Source organism: Nerophis ophidion, linkage group LG03, assembly GCF_033978795.1.
Source record: "Nerophis ophidion isolate RoL-2023_Sa linkage group LG03, RoL_Noph_v1.0, whole genome shotgun sequence".
Lineage (NCBI taxonomy): Eukaryota > Metazoa > Chordata > Actinopteri > Syngnathiformes > Syngnathidae > Nerophis > Nerophis ophidion.
In genome coordinates this window covers 90,494,393-90,521,218 of record NC_084613.1, presented here as the reverse complement: position 1 = coordinate 90,521,218, position 26,826 = coordinate 90,494,393, and the positions used below count along the sequence as shown (strand labels likewise).

Sequence of the window (26,826 nt, the reverse complement as noted above, 5' to 3'; positions counted from 1 at the left end):
AAACTACTTAAACAAGAATCAATATGTGAAGCTCGATGAAAACACCTCAACAATGCTAAATATATTTTGTGGTGTACTCCAGGGATCAATACTGGGACCAAAATTGTTTAATCTCTATATATACAACATTTGTAAAGTTACAAAGGACTTAAAGTGTCTGGACTGCGCCCACTCCCTCACTCCAGAGATCTATTAGTGGCCAGCGCCACACATCAGGGGGGAGGGCATTGTTAGGACCACGCCTACTCCCTCACTGCAGAGATCCTTATCTCCAGTCTATTAAGTACATTCAGTTGGCTACTCATCTGCTCATTGCCTCACAGCCAATCAGACTCTGCCATTCTACACTCCACACTGACCTGTGACTCATTACCAAACATCTACGTATATATATGTATATATATACAGTATATACCCTCCTCAGCCCGGCTGCCTCAGGCAGTATTGTTTGAATTTAAAATACTTTAGCCTCACCACACGGTCCTGTCCGTTTGTAGCATTTAGCTTTAGTCTTGGTTTGTTGCTGAACTGTTTTTTCCTTTGACTACCTTTTCGCTTACTCCCTTGTACCTTTGTGTGAACTGCATTAAAACCTTTGAAACCTGCGCCTGCGTCCAAGAATGTAATTACATAAAGTTAATACTATTTGTAGATGACATGACTGTGTTTGGTACGGGTGAGAGCACATAGAAGCTAATACAAATAATTAAATAAGAAATTAAATGAACAAATTAAAAAGATAGTTTGACAAAAACAGACTATCTTTGGATTTCAGTAAAACCAAAATAATGCTATCCAGTAAAAGTAGAAGATAGTGTCAAACACAAATACAAATAGACAAAGTAGACATTGAAAGAGTAAAATAACCTACATTTTTTGGTGTAATAATCTCATATAAAAAGTATACAACTTGGATATCTTATATAGAAAATATACAACACAAAGTGGCAAGAAACATGTCAATAATGAATAAAGCTGAAGAATGCCTTGACCAAAAATCACTCCATGTTCTCTAATGCTCACTTGTGTTACAATATCTGAGTGATTGTGGAGAAGTATGGGAAAGTAACTACAAAAGTACACTTCACTCATGTACTGTTACAAACAAGATCAGTTAGAATAATACATAAAGTTGGCTATCGAGAACATTCAAACACTTTATTTATTAAATCAAACATATTGAAATTCCATGTTTTGGTGCTTTTGCAAAAAGCTAAAATTATGTACAAGGCAAAATATAACCTGCTACCCAAGAATGTACAACAATTCTTTTAAACAAATGAGTAGAAATATAACTTTGAGGACAATTTAATTTATACCATCAGTATGCACATACAACACTTGAGACCATACGCATATCAGTTCGTGGAATTAAATTATAGAATGCATTAAGCAAAGAAACAATGTTCTAATATGATCAACTTTAAGAACTTTAAGCTCAAAGTGTTTACAAAGTACAAGGAAGAAGAATTGTGATGAACATATTGAACCTCATTACAAAAGCAGAAAATCTAATTAATCTAATAATCTTTATTCATTTTTGTGTTGCAGGAGTATTAACAATTGTGTTAGTAATTGCTATGATAACATAGGGCTAGGATTAAATGAGGTCTGCCTCTTCCTATTCTTCTTCAGACATGTTGTAATGCGAAACTGTAATCACCTGATATATCATATTGTAATTGTATACGTGTTTGTAATGAACTAATACCATAACCCTGACCTGTCTCTAAAAATGTCCCTTACTTAAGTTGAACATCCTCCTTCACTTGAATGTCTTGCCAGACTTGCACATTTGGTTAGAGACGTCATGCAACCACAAGGTCACAGGTTTGTGCCCTGCAACAGCAGATGAGTCCATCACCAGCCATCTGTCCTGTCAGAATGCCCTTGAACAGTCAGGTGGACACCTACCTTCCCGCTGGATTGTAGAAGCAATGAAAAGTCGGAAGTGAAAATGACTTGACTTGCGTGTGCTGTCCCCCCATGAATCTACTTTTAGGCATTCACTGGTTTGAAATTCCTCCAGGCTGATAGAGACATTTTCACCAATGCGTTAACTGCATTACGGTTTCTGAGAGTTGGATTATTTGCTAACAGTGTATTTATTGTATTGAGCCCTCGCCAGATGCTGACCTCCCCCTGACTTTGCGAAAGTCCTGCAGAAATGGTAGCGATCATTGAATAAAGTCACATACAGGCCAGTCTGTGCTCACTTGCAAAACCAGATAAGGCATTGGGAAAAATCCAAAGTATTTGTGTCTGTGTGCTCAGCTAAGCGTAACTTATCATACGGAATGGGTGATATATGTTAATAATATTAATTCTCAAGTAGGGCTGCACTGTACATCAAATGTTAATTACGTACACGATTGAGTGCTACGATTACAGTACGATGATTGTCTGTGATTTTAACATTTGAAAAGCAGCCTCTGTTGCATATCAAATCAATCACTTTGACAGACAAAAGCAACAGCGGCTCATCGTGAAACAGCTCTCCCAACGCTTAAGGCCATTGTGTATGGGTACAGAGCTCCACGACCACTCCACGACCACCACCTCGCTTTAATGAAACTTTTTCCGGGTTGCTGCAACCTGTCGCCTCGTTTTTCACCGCTGATAATTCCCGGAAATTGCCCTCGTCTCCCGACGTTGCGACCTAATTACAAATCTTCCAGATTCTGACAGTATTGTATTGATATAAAATGCTCATGTCTGTCAATCAAATTGTGAAATTTAATAAATCAACTTTGTTTGAACGTGTCAGAATAAATGGTAAATTGATTTTGCTTGTACGGCGCTTTTCGACCTCGGATGTACTCAAAGCGCTTTGATAATATCACCACATTCGTCTACTGATGACACGGCATTATATTAATCGTCCGGTCATTCTTTAATTCATTAATTTACATTTTACTTGTGCTTCCTCACTCGAAATGAGGCCCCCAATGAATCCTGGCGCCCTACGTACAGCGTGTATTCTGTTATTTGGACGGGGCGGCCCTGATGAGGTTGAAGTGGGTAAGATAGAAATATATGTACTAAGCTCCAAATGAGTGATGGAGGCACTGATTAGGCAAAGGCCTGTTCCTTGCTGGAGTCTTCACGTGGATCTGATACGCGTGGCACTTTGGGCTGATGAACGGCACTGTCAGAAGTCACTCTCGACTTCATATTTTCATGTCTAAACAAATGAACTTATTTGTAGTGACTACCATTGTTACAGATGCAACATTTACCACTGATTTACAGTTTGCTTTTAAAATTTTATTCCTGCCACATAAAATGTTATTTCCACTTGTAAATGAGCCTTTAAAACTTTATAAAATTGCCACATGCACTCTTTTCATTTAAAACTGTTCATAGGGAACTGTTGTGCTACGGCATAAACAAAAACATAAAGTATGATAGTCTCTCAGAACATCGTGTTTATGTAGGGCCTGTGATAACAAACATCATGTTAACCGTTGCTTCCGTCTGCCGCTTGCTGAATTGCCCTGATTGTCATCTCCTTAGGTTTCCTCCTCTGCTCACTGAAGATAACATCCCTCACTCTATCTGTCCTCGAACATCCCCTCCTTTTGCTATCTTGTCTTCTCTAAATCTCGTTATCGTGCCCCTTTGATGATGATGAGGATGATGATGATGACCGTTGCATATCTCTTCTATCTTAACAGTACTGCTTTTTATTTCCTTTACATTTTTCAACAGACTTTTGTGTTTTGTTTTTTCCAGTCAGAATTTCACATTAAACCATACCAAAGTATGTTTATAGTACTTCATAATTATCAGTTTTTTAGGCTTCCTTGTAAATAATTAACATAGCTGAGTTTTCAAATTTTAGTTTCTCTTTGGAAGTTTGCAATGGTTGGTTGTCTGTATGATGTATTCCATACTTCCCTGCAATTTTAATTGAACATACAGTAATCGAACATCCCTTTCTGCCCTGAAGGCTGTCGAAGAACATTCCCACTACCAAGGACGTGGAGCCGCTGCTGGAGATTGACGGTGACATCCGCAGCTTTGAGGTTTTCCTCTCCTCCAGAACGCCAGTCCTGACTGCCAGGGATGTGGAGATGTTCCTGCCTTGCACTGTTAACCTGGACCCCAAACTCAGAGAGATAATAGCAGGTATGATTAATTCAGGTGATGGGTGTATTCCAGGAGTGTAAAAAGAAAATAGATTTTCAAAAGAATCACATTTTTTTAACAATTCTTAATGTATCCTAAACTATTTAAAATTTATTTTTAAAGCAATTTTTTTATTTTTTATTTTTTCTACCCAAGCACTGAGGCAAATTGTATTGTTGATTTAGAGTCCTATATCTGCTCTATATATTTACTTCAGAAAAGACAAGTGTTGGATACGTCTCTTGTTGCATTATATGTATTTGACTTCATTAAATGTTTGGGTATAATTTTTTTTAAACAAAACCCAGTTTCTTTTAAGTAATATAGAAATGTATCGCAGTTGTTAATCTATTTTATAGAGAAATGAAGTTATTCATAGAATTGGCACCCAATGTTATTAAAAAGTATTGATTTTGAATAGAGAATCGATTTGGAATCAAATCGTTACCCCCAAAAATCATGTAGTGTCCAAAGATTTGGAGCCCTATTATATACTATAGATCAAGGGTGGGCAATTAATTTTCTCAACAAAAAACATTACGTAGGATCAACAGGCTGAATTAAGTTATGCTTAATATCAATATTTGATTGGTAAATGTAAATGTGATGGTTAAGCAAAAAAAAAAAAGCTTGGCAAAGACATTATTTGTATTAATATATTAATTAAAGGGGAGCTGCACTTAAAAAAATGCCTATCATTTAAAATCCATATGTAAGAAAAGAACACATCCGATGTTCTTTTTTTATGCATTGTCACATGTAATATATGGCAAGTACCAGGTGGCTAACAATGCAGCTTATGGGAGTGCAGCTGGGATAGGCTCCAGCACCCCCTGCGACCGCGAAAGGGACAAGCGGTAGAAAATGGATGGATGGGAATACTCTATTGCTCCCACAAAGCCCTCTTAAAAACATCCAAAAACCGCCAACAATACTCCATTTACATTTTGTGACCTGAATATTAACTAAGTACTAATGATATTGTTATTATAAGCGCTAACACAGACAATCTATTTTTTAGCAGCGGTATGATCACAGAGAGCTAATTAGCTTGTGCTGCTATAGATATACTGAACCGGTGAACTGCTAATGCTACAATTTAATTTTCCTGAGGGAATTCTCCTGAAGGAATCAATAAAGTTCTATCCATCTATCTGTCTATCTTGTCTATCTATCACCTCTAAGTAGTAAATGTTAATTTTACTCATACCACTCACTTGTGTCGTAGAAATATGTGGCTGTAAACCAAAAAGTGGTAAACTTTGAGATCCAACTCTGACCCAAAGATGGCGAAAAAGAAACGAAAACACGGTTTGCGGCAACTTTTTTTTTTTAACCCTTTGTGAGGATTATGATTAATTCTACATCTAAATTGGAAGATATGAACATTCCGTAAGTCTGCATTCTAATGAGAGCAGACATTGTACAGTAAAGGATTGTTTTATTATGTTTGTAGTTGGTATTTCTTGTTTAGCACTTAGCAATACTGCTGCAAGATGCTTACAGTGTTTTTTTTTAAACTGAATCCGTTCATCAAACAGCTTCTAAAACTTGCAGAGTCGGGCTAAAAAATGTACGTTTCTAGATCATATTTTTTGTCCAAAATTCGCCTTTATTGTTTCTCACGTAGTGTGCTGTGAGTAGTAGTGTTGTTTTTTTTGAAAGGACAAGCAAACGTTGTGATGAGTTTGTGAAATTAATGCGCCGCTGTATGCTTAAAATTATTTTTTTTTATATTAAATATTACATGCTATTTTAAATGTAACTGTTACTACATTACATACCGGTATATACTTATAGCGTGTATATATAACATTTTATTCTAGGTTTTTGGATGTATTGTACAGGCAGAATAGAGCGAATCATATTGGCTCCATTGTTAGCTGACTTTTGCTAGCATTTATTTATGAGTCAGAATGAATGAAATAAGAGAAAAACGTGTTTTTGTCACACATAAAGATTGTGAATGATAGAAATCATAACAAAAATGTGCAGTTCCCCTTTAATAAATGTGCATGTTAAAAAACCTAACTTTCCAAAATGTATTGAGCCAAGAAGGAAGCAAAGTAAAATTTAATTATGTTTGATAGTACAGTTAAATTCGTAGCATTTTCACTTGTTAAAGAAGACCTGGGTTACAGTGAATACAGAGTGCAGGTCCCACTTTGGGCACATCTGATCTAGAGGAACTAAAGGTTGTTAAAAGTTTTTTGTTGGTTAACCTGAGAAAAGATTATTACTATTACCCTTTCCAGAGGAGATCAGTGAGGCAGGGATCCTGCCTAATAGACCTTGTCGAAGCTACACCTCTGAAGTGAAGCGACATCTGCCCAATTCTCGACAAAGTCCACCAGAGAACTTGGTGGCACAGAGAAGTCCTTTGCCGCGTCTTAGCCTCGAATTGTCGAATCTTTGACTATTCTAAAACACCCCTCCTACTTTTCATATCTATATGTTTCAAAATGGTCACGCAAGCATGAATACCTGTGTGTAAATGAAACAAAGCCTTTTCCGTCAGTTGCTGCAGCAAATTCAAGCGTCATAAAGTGACGTATTAATGCACTGCGTAAAACTATTGCAACTTTTTTAAGATATGAGCCAGAGAGGCGTCGCACTCTGTATGCCGTGCGTCAGCATCCATTTGACTCATTGGAGAGTGTCAGTGATGCCTGGAGTGAAGTTGCTACATCATGATGTGAGGAGACCGCAGGAAAAACACTTACACACACACACACACACCACGTCTGTCCTATTGAGCCAGTGCTGAGTCACGCAGTCGACCCCCCTAAAGAAACTCCTAGAATTATCCAGGTGAAACATGTTCATTTGCTGTTTTCACCTTCTTATAGGAAGGTCATCACCTTCCCTCCTCGCCATTTGAGGTCAGCCGGTACTTGGTGCCCACTGTCTTGTGTCCAGCCAGTGGGCAGCGCCGTCAGTGATACACGCCCTTAGCCTGACTCACATCATAAGGCCCCCATTGTGTTCACAGGCTGCTTTGGGTCTCACTCAGTGTGTCATTCAGCTGCCACTTGTATAACCAGGAGACATTCTGGTCCCTTCTGTTTATGGGTTCTACTTTTCTTGCCAGCCACACAGAGCCGCTCTGTTCCTGTCGCCGGCCTTGTTTAGCTTCACTTTGGGAGGTTCTGCCGAATCTCTTACTCAGCACTGCTCGGTTTGATTTGGGGAAAACAATCGCGACACAGTTCTGTTGTGTGTGCCTATGAGTTCCCATGGGCTTCGGTTTGCATACATGGTTGCATTTTTTTGCCTGGAACTCTGTGTGCCAACATCTTCTCATTGCTGGCATATCACTGAAAAAAACCCAATATCTACAGGCTGCTGCTTTGTCAGCAAATTAAATTTTAAGAATCAAAAGTGCAAAGTTATTTTCAAACATCTGCCACATTTCAATCATTTAATTCACTCTTTTCCTAGAATCATTATTCTCAATTCATTTACCGCCGCCTAAACTCGACGCAGGTGATGAAATAAAACTGAATTATTGACAAGTGAATACCATCTGAGGGGCCTTTTATAGGCATCGTCAGTGTTACTATCATCGGCGTCAAACTAACAATTCCCTCTCTCTTCCTCTCTACCCTCGTGATTCTCTCCTCTTCTTAGATGTCCGTGCGGCCAGAGAGCAGATGCACGTGGGAGGGGTTACGTATCCCACTATGCCCTTGCAAGAAGCGGTGCCTCGTCCGCAGCCGGGATACGGACACCACACCACGGCTTGCTCGCCGGCAGGCTCCTTTGCCGGATCTTTGCCTCCTCAGCCTCACAGTGCCTATTTCAGTGGGATGACTGGTCCTCAGCACCCCTTCTACAACCGGGTAAGGCAGGAAGGAGCAACTTTGTCAGTCAGATCCTTAAAATGTTCTGACTGTGACTCACACGTTTCTTACAATCATGAACAACACGTCAAGTTTTAGCTTCATATCTCCCTCACAATGTAGTGACCCCTTGAGAACACTTTGCAGGTCACATGACCAGTTTGCTCTAATAGTACTCAAAAACAAAGGAAAAGCGGTAGGAATAAATACGCTCTGCTTCTTCCTACTGCTTTTCGAACATATGAAAAAAGAAATTGTGATGTATCATGATTGTATCCATGATCAAAATTAACTCAAACCTAAACTCAAATTTAAAAAAATACAGGACGACATGACCTGTTACACACACACATATATTTTCATTCAAGTGTGTGTGTGTGTGTGTGTGTGTGTGTGTGTGTGTGTGTGTGTGTGTGTGTGTGTGTGTGTGTGTGTGTGTGTGTGTGTGTGTGTGTATATGTGTATATAAATTTATAGATGTATACCAGTATATGTACAGTATATATATATATATATGTATATGTGTGGGTGTATATATAAATGTGTGTATGCATATATGTACAATATATGTGTGTATATATATATATATTTATATGTGTGTGTGTGTATATATATATATATATATATATGTATGTATGTATATATATATATATATATATATATGTATATATATATATATATATATATATATATATGTATTAATATGTGTGTATGTATGTATGTATGCATGCATGCATGCATATATTGATGTATGTATGCATGCATGCATATATTGATGTTTTATTTGTTGGTTAGGCTGATATTGATTGTTAAAAACACACTCACGTTACAACTGAATCAACAGCACCTCTGCTGGTTGCAGCCAACTAGTTTACTACAATTATTCAACAATAAATCCCGAGCAATTATTCTATTATTATGCCCACCCCTATTGTTTGCCTTAGCTCCCACCTTGTATGATTTCATTTTATGTTGACCTCCTCTCCCTCCTGCCTCCTTAGCCTTATTTCCCCCATCATGTGTATCACCCGCCAAGGCATTACATCCATCATGTCCCCTCATCCTTGCGCCCTTCCATTAAGCATCCTGGTCAGCCAAAGGACAACACCAGTGGACTTGTAAGTAGAACATATCATTCAAATACTCCTGTCTTAATAAAATGAGCGTTATAAGTCATGTTATTGGTTGAGGAGAGGAAGATGAATTCACAGTAATTTCTATAATTACTACAGTGGCACCTCAACTTAAGAGTGCCCCAATGAAAGAGTGTTTTGAAATAGTAGCATTCTCTCCGCTAATTGTTATGCTTTAAGTTGCAAGCACAAATGTTTGTTATAAGCATCCCGAATACCACAGTAAACATCCGTTCTTACTTGCTAGAATTAGCTTACAGCTAAAGATCAACATTACTTTGTTTTTTGACCATGGGGAGGAAAAAGTGAATATGACGGACAGTGCTGAGAAGAAGCGTATATTAACTGAATAAAAAAAAAATCATCAAAGACATGAGTGAGTCACCAACTTAAAGCAATTTGAGCATATAACTGTGAGTCTGTACCATACTGAAGCAAAATGAGTCTCGCACCAGGCAAGACTGTTAAAATATCCAAACAGCAGGAATGTATCCCTGAAAATACGGGGAAGCTGTTAATGGTATGTTTGACAGAAAAGCAGCTTGAAAGAGATAGGATAGACTTTTAGAATAATATAACTTCATAAAACTAATGTAGTTCTAGATTGTATTGTTTTTGTAAAATATTTCTTATCTAAAAAAATTGTTTTTTAAAGGCATGTTACGTATTAAATTGTGCTGTTTGGGGGGGGGGGCAAAGCATCTATTACATTTATTTCTAATCATTTCAATGGGAGATATTAATTTGAGATACAAGTGCTTTGAGTTCTCTGTCAAAGAACCAATTAAGCTTGTAAGTTGAGGTACCACTGTATGTATATTTATTTGACTTTTCATAACACAGTACAGATTAGCTCAGCTTTATACTTCCAAATCGCACCTGCAAAACCTTGCACTGAACCCATGGATTTTAGCCAGAGATGCTAACAGGGAACAAGGGATCAACAAGAGTCTCTGTATTTACTTCTGAACATTTTTGTCCCCTAAAGGGATACATTTTATACAACAGTTGAATGAGATGGCAATAAAAAGGACTCTTGCAGCAAAGCAGAGACCGTGGAGTATATAGTAATGCTACAGTTTCCATACCGCATGCCAATTGGGAAAGTCAACATTAGCATGGTACCTTTTTTATAGTACCGTATTTTTGGGCTCTAAGTCGCAGTTTTTTTCATAGTTTGGCCGGGGGTGCGACATATACTCCGGAGCGACTTACGTGTGAAATTATTAACACATTACCGTAAAATATCAAATAATATTATTTATCTCATTCGCAGAAGAGACGAAGAAAATGTCAGCAATCGTCACACACACACGTCAGCAATCGTCACATACACGTCAACCAATAAGAATTCGGTGGGGGAGGGTCAAGTGCATTGTGGGTCATTGAATGCTAACTGCTATATGCTATATGCTACTGCCGTAGCTACTAAAATGGATAATTTCATTGTTGGCGGTAACTTATAAAAACTGAGAAGGGCTGAACAAAAATGGCACCGAAAAGGAAATCATGTACTGCAGATTACAAGATGGACGTAGTGAAATATGCTGCAGAAAACGACAAGAAGAACCGGCGTATACCTTTGGAGTTGGCAGAGTTGTATAGAAGGGACATCGAGGAAGAAGATTTTATCGGATTTATCGATTAGGAGTCACAGATTGTTTGGTAAAGGTATAGCATGTTCTTTATGATATAGTTATTTGAATGACTCTTACCATAATATGTTACGTTAACATACCAGGCACGTTCTCCGTTGGTTATTTATGCGTCATATAACGTACACTTATTCAGCCTGTTGTTCATTATTCTTTATTATATTTTAAATTGCCTTTCAAATGTCTATTCTTGGTGTTGGATTTTATCAAATAAATTTCCCCAAAAAATGCGACTTATACTCCAGTGCGACATATACATGTTTTTTTCCTTCTTTATTATGCATTTTTGGCCGGTGCGCCCTTTCCCCCCAAGCGATTTATAATCCGAAAAATACGGTATCTGTTTTTACCAATAAAGTTAATAGTCAGGTATCGTGCAGTGGAAAAGGTGCCAACACCATTAAGATCATCAACCTAACCTTTACACATACTCCTTCACATGAGCATCCTCTCCTTAGTGTATCAACTTAATTTTTTCCCATTTTATCAGTTAAACATAAAAGACAGTTATAAAGTTATTTCGTAGATAAGTGTTCAAACGTCACTTAGAACTCTGCACAATCCCCTGTTTCTATTCTGTGCCCATGTCAGGATGTTATAGAAGAGGATGCAAGAGAAGGCCTTCCCTCTTGTCCCTCTGAACCCTCCCTGGTAACCAAATAATCGACAATGCATAAAACGTTGCTTTTCTACTAATAATTTGCTCGCTGTTGGATTTGCAAACCTTTTAAGCATGCGGAACATTGCATGTCTCGTAAGTGACTTTGAAACATGCTCTTTTTGCGCATGCGAGTTATTAGACCACACATTTCCGCAGTCCCGACCGTGACCTTTACCACCGTCTGTTCAAATGGACCTGCACGTGTGGCAGGGATGCGGGGAGATGCTCTGACGTCCACACAGTCAAAGAGCCAGCAGCTTCTGTTGGAACAAATTAACGATAACGCTTTTTGCCTGCTCCACAAAGCCACTTATCAGGCAGCAGCCAGCTAGCATTTAAAGGAGCTGTATTAAAGATTAAAATATAGAGAGAGCACTGAGTCTATCTTTTTCTATTCCATCTCTATATTCCTCTTGCTCTTTTGTCCCATCTTCTCTACTGTATAAATGTCCCCGGTTTCATCTCATTCCCGCTTTACCATGTACATCAGCCCATTTTATCCCTTCTTGCAAATCTGTGAATGTTGGTGTATGTCTGTGTGTGTGTGTGCGCACTTCCTTGCTTGCGTGCTTGCATGCACGTGCACAGGCTCATTTATTTGTAATTCTTTGGATATGTAAGCAGGCCGAGCCCAGTATAATTGCCAAGCTTATAGAAGTGTGAATGTGGATTCCTCTGTCTGCGGGGATTATCATCAGAGCAACTGTTGGGGCTGCTGGCAACACACACTCACACACATACACACACACTCACACACGGTAACAAAGAGCACAGCGCTGTTAGAGCTTATCTCTTTACCAAGACGCTTCCGCTTTTGCAGAGCTCCGTTTCCTCTTCCCCATCCTTCTTCTTGCCCTGCCCTGAGCTTGGCTCAGCCCAGCTGTAATTACAGTCTTATCACACACACACGCCGGGACGGTTCACACACACTTAGACACACCCGTTGATATTTGATTTGTTTTATTTATTTATTTTTTTCAAAACACAACTTCACTGTCGTGCCTAAATAGAAACCTCTGCTTCTCTTCAACTTCTAATCTGGCTGGTTTGTCTGCAAACATTGCGACTCCAGAAGCTGTGAAAATAAAATCTTTCTGTGTTTTTATTCTACTTCCAATGGCCTTCCTTCTTCCAGCTTGGTATGGATGAAAAGGAGCTGCCTTCTCCCTCGTTACTGCCCCTTGATGTTGTGCTTTTCTGCTTTTTGTGTCTGCCTTTTTCCACAGGTGCCCCTGACCACGCATCATGTGTGAATTTTATTTTGTTTTGTCTGACCACTTGTCCGTCTGCTCTTTTTGTCTCCTTATCAAGCATTTAAAGTCACTGCCTTACAAATCAAAGCAGGTACATCTATGGTCTCATTTCTTTTGTCGGCCTCTGCAGTAGGGTTGCAACAGTATGAAGGTTTTATGTTATGATCACTGAAGTCAAAACAAGTTTTTTCAGTTGACTTATAAAAAAGGTTGCAAAGGGTTGGGAAAAATCACAGGAAGCTTTAGTTAATACATTTAGCAAATATATGGCTATACACTACCAGTGGGAGCATTAATGAAAATTAACCAGGAATATAGGGTAGGTTTTGTAACCAGGAACTTAAAAGCCTAATAATGAATGTATCATATGCAGACATAAATGAATATATAAAATAACAGTTGTATGTAATAATTCAGAGTGTTCCGATCCAATATCGATATGTCTTGTCAGCAAAAAAAAAAAAAAAAAAAAATTGTCTCTCATCTGCTATCTAAGATACAAGCAGTACTGTAGTGTGTTTATTTTTGCAAAGCTGGACAGACAGTTAACATCTAAATATCCTCCAATAAGCACACAAGATTGGTCTTTTCTTGTGTTTTAGTGAAGTCATTTACGAAATGTAAACATGGTTGGCTACAGGCTATTATGAGTGATCAGCTTCACAACAGCTAAGCACTCAATAGCTTAATTTTGTGGTGTAAAACAACATTTTGTCAACATAAAAAAGTATCAAATTATTATAGTTGCATATTTTTTTACATATTCAAAGTGTCCAGGCAGAAGCATATTAGAAAGTATCCAGTAACAAACGTGTGCGCGTCATTCAACTTACTGCATCATGAGCATAACTGAATGTACTGATGTGGCCATTAGGTGTTGAAACAAAAACAATTACCACTCCACTTCAACTTAAAGTCATTCCAGAATATTAATAATAAATAGGTTAGTGTTTACCTACTATTGTTTGAGTAATTTTTATACTATTCCGCTGTACAAAATAAAAAAGTATGTGTGATATCCTGATATATTATCAATATCGGTATCCGCCACTACTCAAAAGCTGTAATATTGAGATTGTATCGTTAGTAAAAAAGTTGCATCGAGACCACCCTACTAATAAAAATACTATTCAAATTGTAACATTAAAATGTAAACATGATATTAACATTAATATTTAACAGTAAAACTTATTTTCAATATTGTCATTATTACAACAATGACAATGAATCACTTTATAAATGTTATTAATATGAATAATCCTTTTCAAGCTTGATAGATTTATAAACCACCATGATTTACTATTGTTTAAATTGTCAAATAATAATGTATTGATAATTATATTTATTGATACAATGTTCCTGTTTGATTTGAATAATTGAATAGAATAGAACCCTTTTTTTCAAACTTAAGAGAATAACATTTAAAAAAAGTTCATTTTATTTCCCATTTATGTACACTCAGCACCTCTGCTTGACAGAAAAAAACAAAAAATAAAAAAAGACAAACTGAAATATCACATGGTCATAAGTATTCAGACCCTTTGCTCAGTATTGAGTAGAAGCAGTCTTTTGAGCTAGTACAGCCACAAGTCTTCTTGGGAATGATGCAACAACTTTTTCAAACCTGAATTTGGAGATCCTCTGCCATTCTTTCTTGCAAGTTCTCTCCAGTTCTGTCAGTATCAAATGGTAAACGTTGGTGGACAGCCATTTTCAAGTCTCTCCAGAGATGCTGAATTGGGTTTAGGTCAAGAATGGTCATAGAGTTGTTCCAAAGCCACTCCTCGTGCTTAACGTCATTGTCTTGTTGGAAGGTCACCCTTAAGCCCAGACTGAGGTTCTGAGCGCATATATATATATATATATATATATATGTATATATATATATATATATGTATATATATATATATATATATACATATATATATATATATATATATATTAGGGGTGTGGGAAAACATTGATTTGAATACGTTGTCCGTCCATCCATCCATCCATCATCTTCCGCTTATCCGAGGTCGGGTCGCGGGGGCAACAGCCTAAGCAGGGAAACCCAGACTTCCCTATCTCCAGCCACTTCGTCTAGCTCTTCCCGGGGGATCCCGAGGCGTTCCCAGGCCAGCCGGGAGACATAGTCTTCCCAACGTGTCCTGGGTCTTCCCCGTGGCCTCCTACCGGTTGGACGTGCCCTAAACACCTCCCTAGGGAGGCGTTCGGGTGGCATCCTGACCAGCTGCCCGAACCACCTCATCTGGCTCCTCTCGATGTGAAGGAGCAGCGGCTTTACTTTGAGTTCCTCCCGGATGGCAGAGCTTCTCACCCTATCTCTAAGGGAGAGCCCCGCCACACGGCGGAGGAAACTCATTTCGGCCGCTTGTACCCATGATCTTATCCTTTCGATCATGACCCAAAGCTCATGACCAGAGGTGAGGATGGGAACGTAGATCGACCGGTAAATTGAGAGCTTTGCCTTCCGGCTCAGCTCCTTCTTCACCACAACGGATCGGTACAACGTCCGCATTACTGAAGACGCCGCACCGATCCGCCTGTCGATCTCACGATCCACTCTTCCCTCACTCGTGAACAAGACTCCTAGGTACTTGAACTCCTCCACTTGGGGCAGGGTCTCCTCCCCAACCCGGAGATGGCATTCCACCCTTTTCCGAATACGTTGTGCGATTCAGAATCGATTCTCATTTTTAAAAAATCGATTTTTAAATGTTTTTATTTTTTTATTTTATTTTTTATCAATCCAACAAACCACTACACAGCAATACCATAATAATACAATACAATTCCAAAACCAAACCTGATCCAGCAACACTCAGAAGTGCAATAAACAGAGCAATTGAAAGAAGACACAAATACAACACATAACAAACCAAAAGTAGTGAAACAAAAATGAATATTATCAACAACAGTATCAATATTAGTTATAATTTCAGCATAGCAGTGATTAAAAATCCCTCATTGACATTATCATTAGACATTTATAAAAATTAAAAAAAAGAACAATAGTGTCACAGTGGCTTACACTTGCATCGCATCTCATAAGCTTGACAACACACTGTGTCCAATATTTTCACAAAGATAAAATAAGTCATATTTTTGGTTCGTTTCATAGTTCAAACAAATTTACATTCTTGCACTCAGTTGATGAAACATTGTCCTTTACAATTATAAAAGCTTTTTTTTTTTAAATCTACTACTTTGCTTGCATGTCAGCAGGCTGGGGTTGATCCTGCTGAAATCCTATGTATTGAATGAACACAGAATCCTTTAGAATCGGAAAAATATTGTTTTTGAATCGAGAATCGAATCGAAAAAATCGATATATTATCGCATCATGACCCCAAGAATCTATATTGAATCAAATCGGTAGGACACCCAAAGATTTGCAGCTCTAATATACATATATATATATATATATATATATATATATATATATATATATATATATATATACATTATTTTTATTTGTATTTATTTATTTATTTTTTTATTCTCCTGAACGGCAGACGTGACAATTATAAAATGTCCATTAAAACTCCTGTTTTTTGCTTACATTTAAATGTATTTCCCCAAATTTTTATAAATTGTTTGTGGTTAAATACTTTTTTTTTTTTTTTTATTAAAAATGTTTTGAAAACAAACATTCTGTAGCATCACACGTACATCACACTTCAGTGTTCATAGAGGCTGTGAAACCGGTATACCGCTGCAACCCTATTCTGCATGTAACCACACCTCGCACTAATATACTTTAACACTGTCTTATCAATATCACAGCATGTTGTAGTATCCAATACTAGGCATCTCGCTTGAAGCACACTTTGTCACCTCAATTATGAGTAGTCATGCTGTAGTTGCACTCATGTTTTCTCACACTTTTTGCTCACTGATGCCAAGTGTGGCACCTGACGTATGATAGTATACGAGTCTGTCTAACACCACTCTCATTTGATTAAACGCTGCACTTTCCTGTCTAGTAACCAGAAGCAAAGCAAAGACTATGTGGCCATTGGGTATTTGAGCAATAAACAGATTGCAGTGTAATGGAAAAGAGAGTAGGTAGTCCATGTCTTGTAGCTGTTGGACAACCACCACTCAGACTCAGCGTCTCCATCCATTAATATCCAAGTATGTTGCATACAATTTATGTGCTTATGCAGTGTATTTATACACATACATATATATATGTGTATATATATATATATATATATGTATATACACACTCACTAAAAAAAGAACAAAGCAGGGCAACTGTTTGGATAAGTTGTCGACTTTGTTTGCTCGTACCCTTAATTTGTGTGTCTGACAGAGAGTTACTGTGTGTGGAATCGTGACCACCAGCCGTCAAGTGTCCTCCACAGGGATTGCTCACTAGTGTGTCATACGTTATGAGACGCACTAGTCTTAAAGTGCCCTCAAAGTGGTGTTGATTCTTATTGCATGTGTTTCGTAGGCCTCGCCTGTCGTCCTGCTCAGCTCTATGAGCACGGACGCGGTGTGCGACTGGCTCAAGCACATCGACGGAATCGACGCCTGCATGCTGCCTCAGTACACCGCCACCATCAAGAAGGTGCGATGGTTGATCGAATTGAGTTGCCACACTTAGCATTTGCTAAATGTGTTGTATTTCATGGTTCAAAATGTTGCTGAATTCACTCGTTATGTTTTTCCTCAAACGTTGCAGGCCAATATAAACGGACGTGTTTTGGCTCAGTGCAACCTGGATGAGCTGAAGAAAGAGATGGAGATGAACTTTGGTGACTGGCAGCTCTTCAGGGGAATGGTGAGCTCCAAGCATCTGTACACTCTCTGGATGCAACATTAGAGACACTTGAACAAACAATAATAAACATTGCAATACCCCTGTATTGGCTCGCATTAGGTTGTACTTAATGTGCTTTTTACAAAACCCAAAACGAGTGAAATTGGCATGTTGTGTAAATCGTAAATACAATCAGAATACAATGATTTGCAAATCCTTTTCAACTCATATTCAATTAAATAGACTGCAAAGACATGATATTTAATGTTCAAACTGAGAAACATGTTTTTTTTCTGTAAATAATAATTAACTTAGAATTTAATGGCAACACATTGCAAAAAAGTTGACACAGGGGCGTGTTTCATGGCCTTTCCTTTTAAAAACACTCAGTAAACATTTAGGAACTAAGGAGACCAATTTTTGAAGCTTTTCTGGGTTGAATTCTTTCACATTCTTGCTTGATGTACAGCTTAAGCTGTTCAACAGTTTTGGGTCGTCGTCATCATATAGGATGCTTCATAGTACGCCACAGATTTTCAATGGGAGACAGGTCCGGACTACAGGCAGGCCAGTCTAGTACCCGCATTCTTTTACTACAAAGCCACGCTGTTGTAACTCATGCAGAATGTAGAGTGGCATTGTTTTGCTGAAACAAGCAGGGGCGTTCATGAAAAAGTTGTCGCTTAGATGGCAACATATGCTTCTCCAAAACCTGTATGTACCTTTCAGCATTAATGAGGCCTTCACCGATCAGGCACTAATACACCCCCATACCATCACAGATGCTGGCTTTTGAACTTTGCACCTATAACAGTCCGGATGGTTATTTTCCTCTTTTTTTTCGAAAGACACGACGTCCACATTATCCAAAAATAATTACAAATGTGGGCTCGTCAGAACACTTTTCCATTTTGCATCAGTCCATCTTAGATGAGCCGGGCCCAGCGAAGCCGGCGGCGCTTCTGGGTGTTGTTGATAAATGACTTTCGCTTTGCATAGTAGAGTTTTAACTTGCACTAGCAGATGTAGCGACAAACTGTAGTTACTGATAGTGGTTTTCTGAAGTGTTCATGAGCCCATGTGGTGATATCCTTTGCACACTGATGTCGGTATTAGGGATCGAAGGTCACGGGCATTCAATGTTGGTTTTCGGCTTCTCCAGATTCTCCAAACCTTTTGATGATATTACGGACCGTGGATGGTGAAATCCCTATATGCCTTGCAATAGTTCGTTGAGAAATGTTGTTCTTAAACGGTTTGACAATTTTCTCACGCATTTCTCCAAAAAGTGGGGACTTTCGCCCCATCCATTTTTGTGAATGACTGAGCATTTCATGGAAGCTGCTGTTGTACCCAATCATGGCACCCACCTGTTCCCAATTCGCCTGTTCACCTGTGGGATATTCCAAAAAAGTGTTTGATGAGCGTTCCTCAACTTTCTCAGTCTTTTTTGCCACTAGTGCCAGATTTTTTTGAAACATGTTGCAGGCATCATATTCAAATGAGCTAATGTTTGCAAAAAATAACAAAGTTTACCAGTTCAAATGTTGTGTATCTTGTCTTTGCAGTCTATTCAATAGAATATAGGTTGAAAAGGATTTGCAAATCATTGTATTCTGTTTTTATTTACCATTCACACAACTTCACTGGTTTTGGGTTTTATAATTGTACTTTTAGCATAGCCTACACAAATATTTTGTTATATGCTCTTGTGAACCATTGCCCTTTGCAGTTGACATTTGTTTCTGTTCAATTTATTTTTTCAGGAGGTACACATTTTGGAAAAATAGCTCTGTTAAAGGGACAAGCGGTAGAAAATGGATGGATGGATGCATAACACAAATTTCCACTGCAGTGAATGCTGGTTCTCAGGAGGATAAGCATTAGTATTCAACCGCACTATGGTCTCATAGTCCGGAGATATACGGTTCAAATCGCCGTTTATGTCAATCCTTCTTAAATATTGGGGCGGTTTCCCCCTGGGGTGGCGGGGTTTGGAGCAGTGTGATTCCAGGTAGCGATGGGGGGTCATGAGTGACCCCAGGGGAAGCAACATGCTTTTTAGAATCATCCAGTATCATTCATCAAACCTCGCTTTGAAAAGCTGTACACTGCATAACTTGCTCATTTTATCCCAATTTCTCATTTTGATTTATAAAAAAGAAAAAAATCTGCAAAAATTGCTTTAACCTATAAAAATTTGTTTTGTAAGTTGAAGTGTTTTATATAATGTGCTCTGAGTTAGTGTTGCTGATCTATGTAAATGTATTATTATTTATTGTGTTTATAACATTTTATAAAGAAAAACTCAAAATGTTTGTAGTTTGAACAAGGGTTAATTTGTTTTTCAATTTCAGGCAAATTGATGCATTTTAAATATTCTGTTACGGATTAAAAACAATGTTATTTGTTTTCTTTCATGTTGATAAAGATAGATTGTTATTCAGAGGTGAGCTTATATCATTTTATATAGACAAATTATACTATTTATATTTGATGCAGAGAGTGGTGGGGCATAAAAATATTGTTTTCTTCCTGGGGTGGCGTAACAGAAAATAATTGAGATTTTGTCAGGTGTTGGGTTTTCTTACCATATCCCCAAAGCATGCATGCTAGTTTAATTGAATACTCTAAATCAGGGCTATTCAAGAATAACGCAGATACGCAGATTTTAGTTCAATACTTAGAAGACAAACATTGTTGCAGCAAATTCCAGAAAAACACTCGAGAGCTCCTGTTGTAAAGAGGAAGTTGAACCACTGTAAACACATTGGCACATCCTCGCATTGACATTTTAACATTGCTAGCAAACATAAAACGCTCGAGTCCAAACTTAACAAATTTACATAACTGAGGCGTTCCTCAACGCACCCCTATAATCTTCTCCTTTTTCGTAATGTGTTTTACTTTATCTTTATCTCAAGAAGAGCAGGCAGCTGCTCATGCTTCCTCATGCTTTCTGTAGCATTGAGGAAGAAATGACGTAAGCCAACTTGAGAAATGTCCCAACTGTAAGCGTCATGAAAAAACCCAGAATTGTTTTTATATTTGCAATATTAGAGTGCCTCACTTAGAATTCTTCCATTTGACCTGCAAACTGGTGGTATGATCGTTAGCGACTCGCTCATGTGATACAAGTGACGTGGGTTCAAGTCCTGTCTAAGCCATTCATTTTTATTTAAAAAAAATTACTGATTTGTGAGGAAAGTGAAAATCCCTTATTTTCACCCATTTTGTTGGGAAATTTCCCATATTCCTAAATGCAATTGTTGAAATGTTTATTAAATATTAATACATGAATCACTGTCACTATCACTATCAAACTTATAATAAATAATTAACCCCTATACAATATCCTACCCTAATATCCTACTGTGCAATATTACTCTTCGAGTGCAATACATCCCACACTGATTATTACTCCGGTACTCCTGTCTTGTTCTGTATATTGTACAGTATTTTGTATATTATACAGGATTACTTATTATTTTTATTGGATAGTAGTCAGTTTATTTCAATTCCTATTTTTTATCTTTATTACTTCTTGTGTAATTTATTTTTATCCCATATTTGTTTCCACTACCGCACCTTAAGTTGGAGTCCTTACTCTCGTTATATGCAAGTATAATGACAATAAAGTCCATTCTGTTCTATTCCATTCTCAACCACGGTTATTCAACTAAATTGATCTGAGGGTCACTTTTCTCGGAAGTTAAGGATCATGGGGGGGTTTACTTCTTGCTTTTACTGTTTTTATTTTGTATATTCCTGAGAACCAGCTTCCTCTGTAGTGCACATTTGTTTTTAAGGGTTCTCTTTTTTCAGAGTTACACCTTTTAGAATAGAAAATAGCCCCATAAAATATGTTAAAAATCTTTCATATTACGGCACCGTATTTTTGGAATCTGCTGAAAAAATGTTAGTCCCTCCTAATGTTTTGAACTGAATTTAGGGGCCGGCCTGATGCCATTATTAGGTTGGATTTAGTCCGTGGGAAGCCAGTTGAACAGCCCTGTTTGTTGACAAAAAACATTCAGATCGATGGACAATTTAAAACAGGGATATTTAACTAAATGGTTTTAGGGGCCACATTTACAGAAATCTGAGGATTGGGGTGTAGGGTGGTGGATTTTTCCCTTCACTACTAGTCTTATTTTGTATATTCCAGAGATCCAGCGTCCTCTAAAGTACATATTTGATGTTGGTCTGATTATTTTGTCAGTGTTACAGGAGCACTCTGTTCTACAAAAATGTGAGGCTTTCACAAGGTTTTTGAACTGAACTCGCGGGTCTACCAGTTGAATAGCCTAACCTAAACAATGAAAAAGAGAGAACCTAAGATTGAACCTTGAGGAACCACTTGTGTAACTTAAGAAGTTGAACAAAGACTACTGACTGCATCTGAAGTAAGCAAGCTACAACAACACTTTAGCTACATACAGTGTGTTCGGAAAGTATTCGGTCCTGTAGACCTCTGGTGGATGGTGTAATGGTGACATAATATTATAGTGTTAATCAAGAGGGGAAACTATTACAGTTTACAAGTATCACAGCAATTACTACACTATTAGTACGGTACTTCAAAATGATCTCTCCTTCATTGAGTATCAGTGGGACCTTGTCCTTGTTTTCCTGCACCTTTTTTTTTGCTAGCTTACCATAACCACGTGCAATGATGGAGGAGGCTCAATCAAGTGCGGTAGTGTGATGCATGGGCAGAAGTGAGGGTTCTGTAAAAATAAAATACAGTGAAGACATAATATAAATTAATGTAATTTCTAACAATTCTCTTTGTGGTCCACCAGAAACCCGTCCCTATCTGTGTGTTTTGCTTTTTCTTATTTTTTGATGGCAGAACACCAGTAAAGGGTACCAGCGATGGACAAGAGGAATTGTTTGACGATAACCATAGCACTGGAAATATAACTTATGTCACTTAGCAGCAGCTTAGTTTTTGTTGGGTAAATTAACCAATAATATTCAAATTCCTGTCTCTGACCGTGCTGCCCCCACTCCTGCAGACGATGTCATAGAACACCGCAGAGACAGGGCCGCCTTAATGTTTGGGCTTACATGGACTGAAGCCCAGGAGCCCCCACCCAATCAAGGTCCCCAAACTTTTGACGTCGAAATGCAATGATTGGTGTTCATAGTTGACAATCACAGACAGCTCTGCTTCATGTAGCGATTGTATACTTTTCTTGGCTGCATAGTTTTTTTTCCTACTGCTCCGAGCGGGGCGCAAACTCAGGTTGACGTGTTAGAGGCGAGCCCTCAGCCCCGGGGCCCCCTCTTAGGTATAGGCGGCCACCACAGTGTATAAAGTTTGGGTGTTAAGATTGTGTTTTTGATTTATATCTATGCATGGTGCAATTGTATGTGCGCAAGATATTATTTATTACACATTTTTTGCTTTTCATTGCTTTTTACTTGTGTTTCTGTATGTAAAAATGGCGCCACTGAAGTGGCAGTTGGTTGCAGCAGCTCTGTGCTTCTTTATATCCTCATTTGTGTTTTTGTATGTTACTGCTCTTTTTTTCATGTTTTTTTTTCCTTTTAGTTTAAATTCCTTCTAAACTGTGCAACTTGGGGTGGCACTTTTGTGACTTTTGCGCTACTTTTGATACTTTTTGGAGGACTTTTTGAATCTGTACTGCAACCACATAATTTACCCATTGTAGGATGAATAATAGTCTGTCCTATCTGAGCCTAAAACAGCAAAACTGGTCTTAAAGGGGAACATTATCACAATTTCAGAAGGGTTAAAACCAATAAAAATAAGTTTCCAGTGGCTTATTTTATTTTTTGAAGTTTTTTTCAAAATTTTACCCATCCCGGAATATCCCTAAAATAAGCTTTAAAGTGCCTTTTTTTCGCCATCTGTGAAGCCATCATCCATTTTCCTGTGACGTCATCCAGTGATGCCAATACCGATAGCACAGCAAGATATAGCGACATTAGCTCGGATTCAGACTCGGATTTCAGCGTTTTAAGTGATTCAACAGATTACGCATGTATTGAAACGGATTGTTGGAGTATGGAGGCAAATAGCGAAAACGAAATTGAAGAAGAAACTGAAGCTATTGAGCGAATAGCTATTGACGCTATTCGGCCATGTTTGTGCGGACCAACGATCGGAAGTTTCGCATCTTGTGACATCTTAAATCCATCGATTGGTGTTTGTTTGGCAGTAAATGTGGGTGGAAGGAAACGCTGGATGTAAATATAGTTTCAAATGTAAATATATCTAGCCTAAATAGCATGTTAGCATCGATTAGCTGCCAGTCATGCCGCGACCAAATATGTCTGGTTAGCACATAAGTCAATAACATCAACAAAACTCACCTTTGTGATTTAGTTGACTTTATCGTTGGAAATGGATATGCAGGTTATCCATACATCTCTGTGCCATGTATGCCTTAGCATCGCCGGTAAAATGTGCAGACACTCCGGCACATTCAATGGGGTTCTGGCGGCAGATTTCTTTGACTTTATCGTTGGAAATGCATCTGCTTTCAGTGTCGCAGGATATCCACACAATCTTGCCATCTCTGTAGTAGCATAGCTTTCGTCGGTAAAGTGTGCGGAACAAACGACTGACCATTTCGTCGGCTTTCCCCACACCCTCGTATTTTGAACAAATTTCGTCCAATTTCTTGCCACTTTCGCATCTTTGGGCCAGTGGTGCAACTTGAATCCCTCCCTGTTAGTGTTGTTACACCCTCTGACAACACACCGACGAGGCATGATGTCTCCAAGATTCCAGAAAATAGTCGAAAAAACGGAAAATAACAGAGCTGAGACCCAGTGTATGTAATGTGTTTGAGAAAATGGTGGCTTTATTTCCTAGGTGACGTCACGTTCTGATGTCATCGCTCCGAGAGCGATAAATAGAAAGGCGTTTCATTCTCCAAAATTCACCCATTTAGAGTTCGGAAATCGGTTAAAAAAACATATGGCCTTTTTTCTGCAACATCAAGGTATATATTGACGCTTACATAGGTCTGGTGATAATCAATCAATCAATCAATGTTTACTTATATAGCCCTAAATCACTAGTGTCTCAAAGGGCTGCACAAACCACAACACAAACTACTACGACGTCCTCGGTAGGCCCACATAAGGACAAGGAAAACTCACACCCAGTGGGACGTCGGTGACAATGGTGACTATGAGAACCTTGGAGAGGACGAAAGCAATGGATGTCGAGCGGGTCTAACATGATACTGTGAAAGTTCAATCCATAGTGGATCCAACACAGCCGATAATGTTCCCCTTTAAAGTGAGCCAGCTCCATATTGGTTTGCTTTTTTTATAATTATATGACCGTTAAGAATGTTACTCAAAACGTTTACCAAAGCTTTTCTTATGACCCCAGATGATGTATTTTTTCTTTCTTTCCTATGGATACAATTATTTTGAAATTAGAACAAGGCCTCCTCTTCCTCATGTTTTCCACTCAAAAGATGGAAGCATTTTGTAATACGAGATCCTGTGCTAAGCTATAAGATATTGGAATGGAGATTTGATAATCCGCATCACGAGAAGCCCGCAATCACGAACACGTGTAGCAGCCTCCCAATAACAAACCTGTCATGTTTTTAGCGGACATCCGATGCCGAGCTCGGACATCAGAACAGCTGGAAAGTATGGCATCCTTACTGCTTTATGCACTAGATAAGTGTTGTGTTGCCAGGACGCAGTCAGCGCAGCCATCTGCTCTAGGATGGCTGTCTAATATCTGGATAAAGGGAGGACATTGTCAGGGATGAGTGGACAGCTCCTCATAATGAAGAGCGCATAGTTGCTGACCAGTTTTTGCCCTTGTTGCTATGCAACATAACTTGTTCAGATGACCAGACTTGTGAGTGTTTTGAGTTAAAATGAAGTATTCTCCTCCAGGTGATGGAAAAGCGACACACTGAAAGCCAGGCTGTGCTGCAGGATGAGTCGCGAGCTCCTAGCGAGCAGGGCAACAGCGTCTACCACGGGGATCCTGGCACTCGCTCTGTGGGAGCCCAGCGGGAATCAGGGACCTTCAGCCTCAACCTGAGCTTCGAGGAACTCAGTGGAGCAGGCCTGGAGGAACCACCAAGACACAGCACCGGCGCACAGTGGCCACCGGTCAGTGCTTTTTATAACGCACAAACACCGCCTTTACAATTTGAAACATATGCCTCATGTGGTACACACTGTAAAGAGAGATAATCTAATGTAAGCATATTTAAATGGGACAATTTGTATCAGGGCAAACACTTAAAAAGGTCAAAAAAACCACAAGTCCTTTTTTGATGGCGGCCACATACACCTCATTTATGGTTTAAAGCGAGAAAGGAGCACAGCAGAGGAAGTCAGTGGTGTTTCTAAACACAACAGCAGACTAAAAAATATGTGTGCATCAGCTATATTAAAGATGTTATCTTTACCTCACCTATTATCTCACACAAAATGGCATATGCTCATATTTTTCTTATGATGCACGTAAACTGTAAATTATTAAACACTTTAATTACTAATGTGTTTGCATACACGAGTGATACTACACCTCACATTTCAGCACCACATTTTTATTGCAGTGTATTTTATCAAGGACAATGCTATAGAAATTCAATTTGAATATACTTTAAAGTAGTCATTGTATGGCAGTATACATTTATTAACCCCTCTGTATGTAGCCAAAGTACGTGTTGTCAAAGAAATGAAGACAAGATGACATCTCAATTACAAGGAAATAAGACTTAATGCAGCTGAAGTCAGCAATAAATAAAACATGTTACATACGAGTCTACACTAACATTCAAACTAAGTTAGTACTTTATGTATATGAAGTGTTCATTTAACTCACAATTTTCAGACGAGTATGTATATTTAGTCTAAAGGTGTTTTTTTTACATTGCAAGATTATTGACATTTAATCCTTTCTTTCACACAGGAAGTGAACTTAAGTTGAACATGTAAAAGCTATAGTGTAAATCAATTATCAAGAAAAATCATGGAGAAGGGGTAGGATTAAATACAAGCTTTGCTTATTCCTACTCCTTTCCAGGTATGTTGAATAATTCAAATGTAACCATGTAATGTTCCTTAATGTATCTAAACAACAAAAAATAACACAACCCCACCAATATTGTCTAAAAAGCTGGCAATCCTAAGTGTACCAAGTTGATTAACGTGGGCCCCGACTTAAACAAGTTGAAAAACTTATCCGGGTGTTACCATTTAGTGGTCAATTGTATGGAAAATGTACTGTACTGTGCAATCGACTAAAAAAAGTTTCAATCAATCAATCAAACCGAGATAATTGCTTACAGTGTCTTGTTCTGGGGCTGCATGAGTGCTGCCTGGACAGGAGAGCTACGGTTCATCAAGGAGAATTG

The 26,826-nt window shown here is 38.4% G+C and overlaps 1 protein-coding gene across 4 annotated transcripts in view; it reads left to right on the top strand.

Annotated features, from left to right (window-relative positions):
- LOC133550233 (kinase D-interacting substrate of 220 kDa B-like) overlaps positions 1-26,826 on the top strand; it is a 95,003-nt gene that overhangs the window by 61,756 nt on the left and 6,421 nt on the right. The window contains exons 24-31 of one of the 4 annotated variants that reach the window (XM_061896395.1): positions 3,953-4,131; positions 7,762-7,973; positions 8,975-9,091; positions 11,353-11,412; positions 12,734-12,766; positions 17,141-17,257; positions 17,372-17,470; positions 25,352-25,573. In XM_061896395.1, coding sequence (XP_061752379.1) covers positions 3,953-4,131; positions 7,762-7,973; positions 8,975-9,091; positions 11,353-11,412; positions 12,734-12,766; positions 17,141-17,257; positions 17,372-17,470; positions 25,352-25,573 — 1,039 coding nt within the window. The remainder of the gene's footprint in view (positions 1-3,952; positions 4,132-7,761; positions 7,974-8,974; positions 9,092-11,352; positions 11,413-12,733; positions 12,767-17,140; positions 17,258-17,371; positions 17,471-25,351; positions 25,574-26,826) is intronic. The other 3 variants (XM_061896396.1, XM_061896397.1, XM_061896398.1) reach the window with 3 other exon arrangements.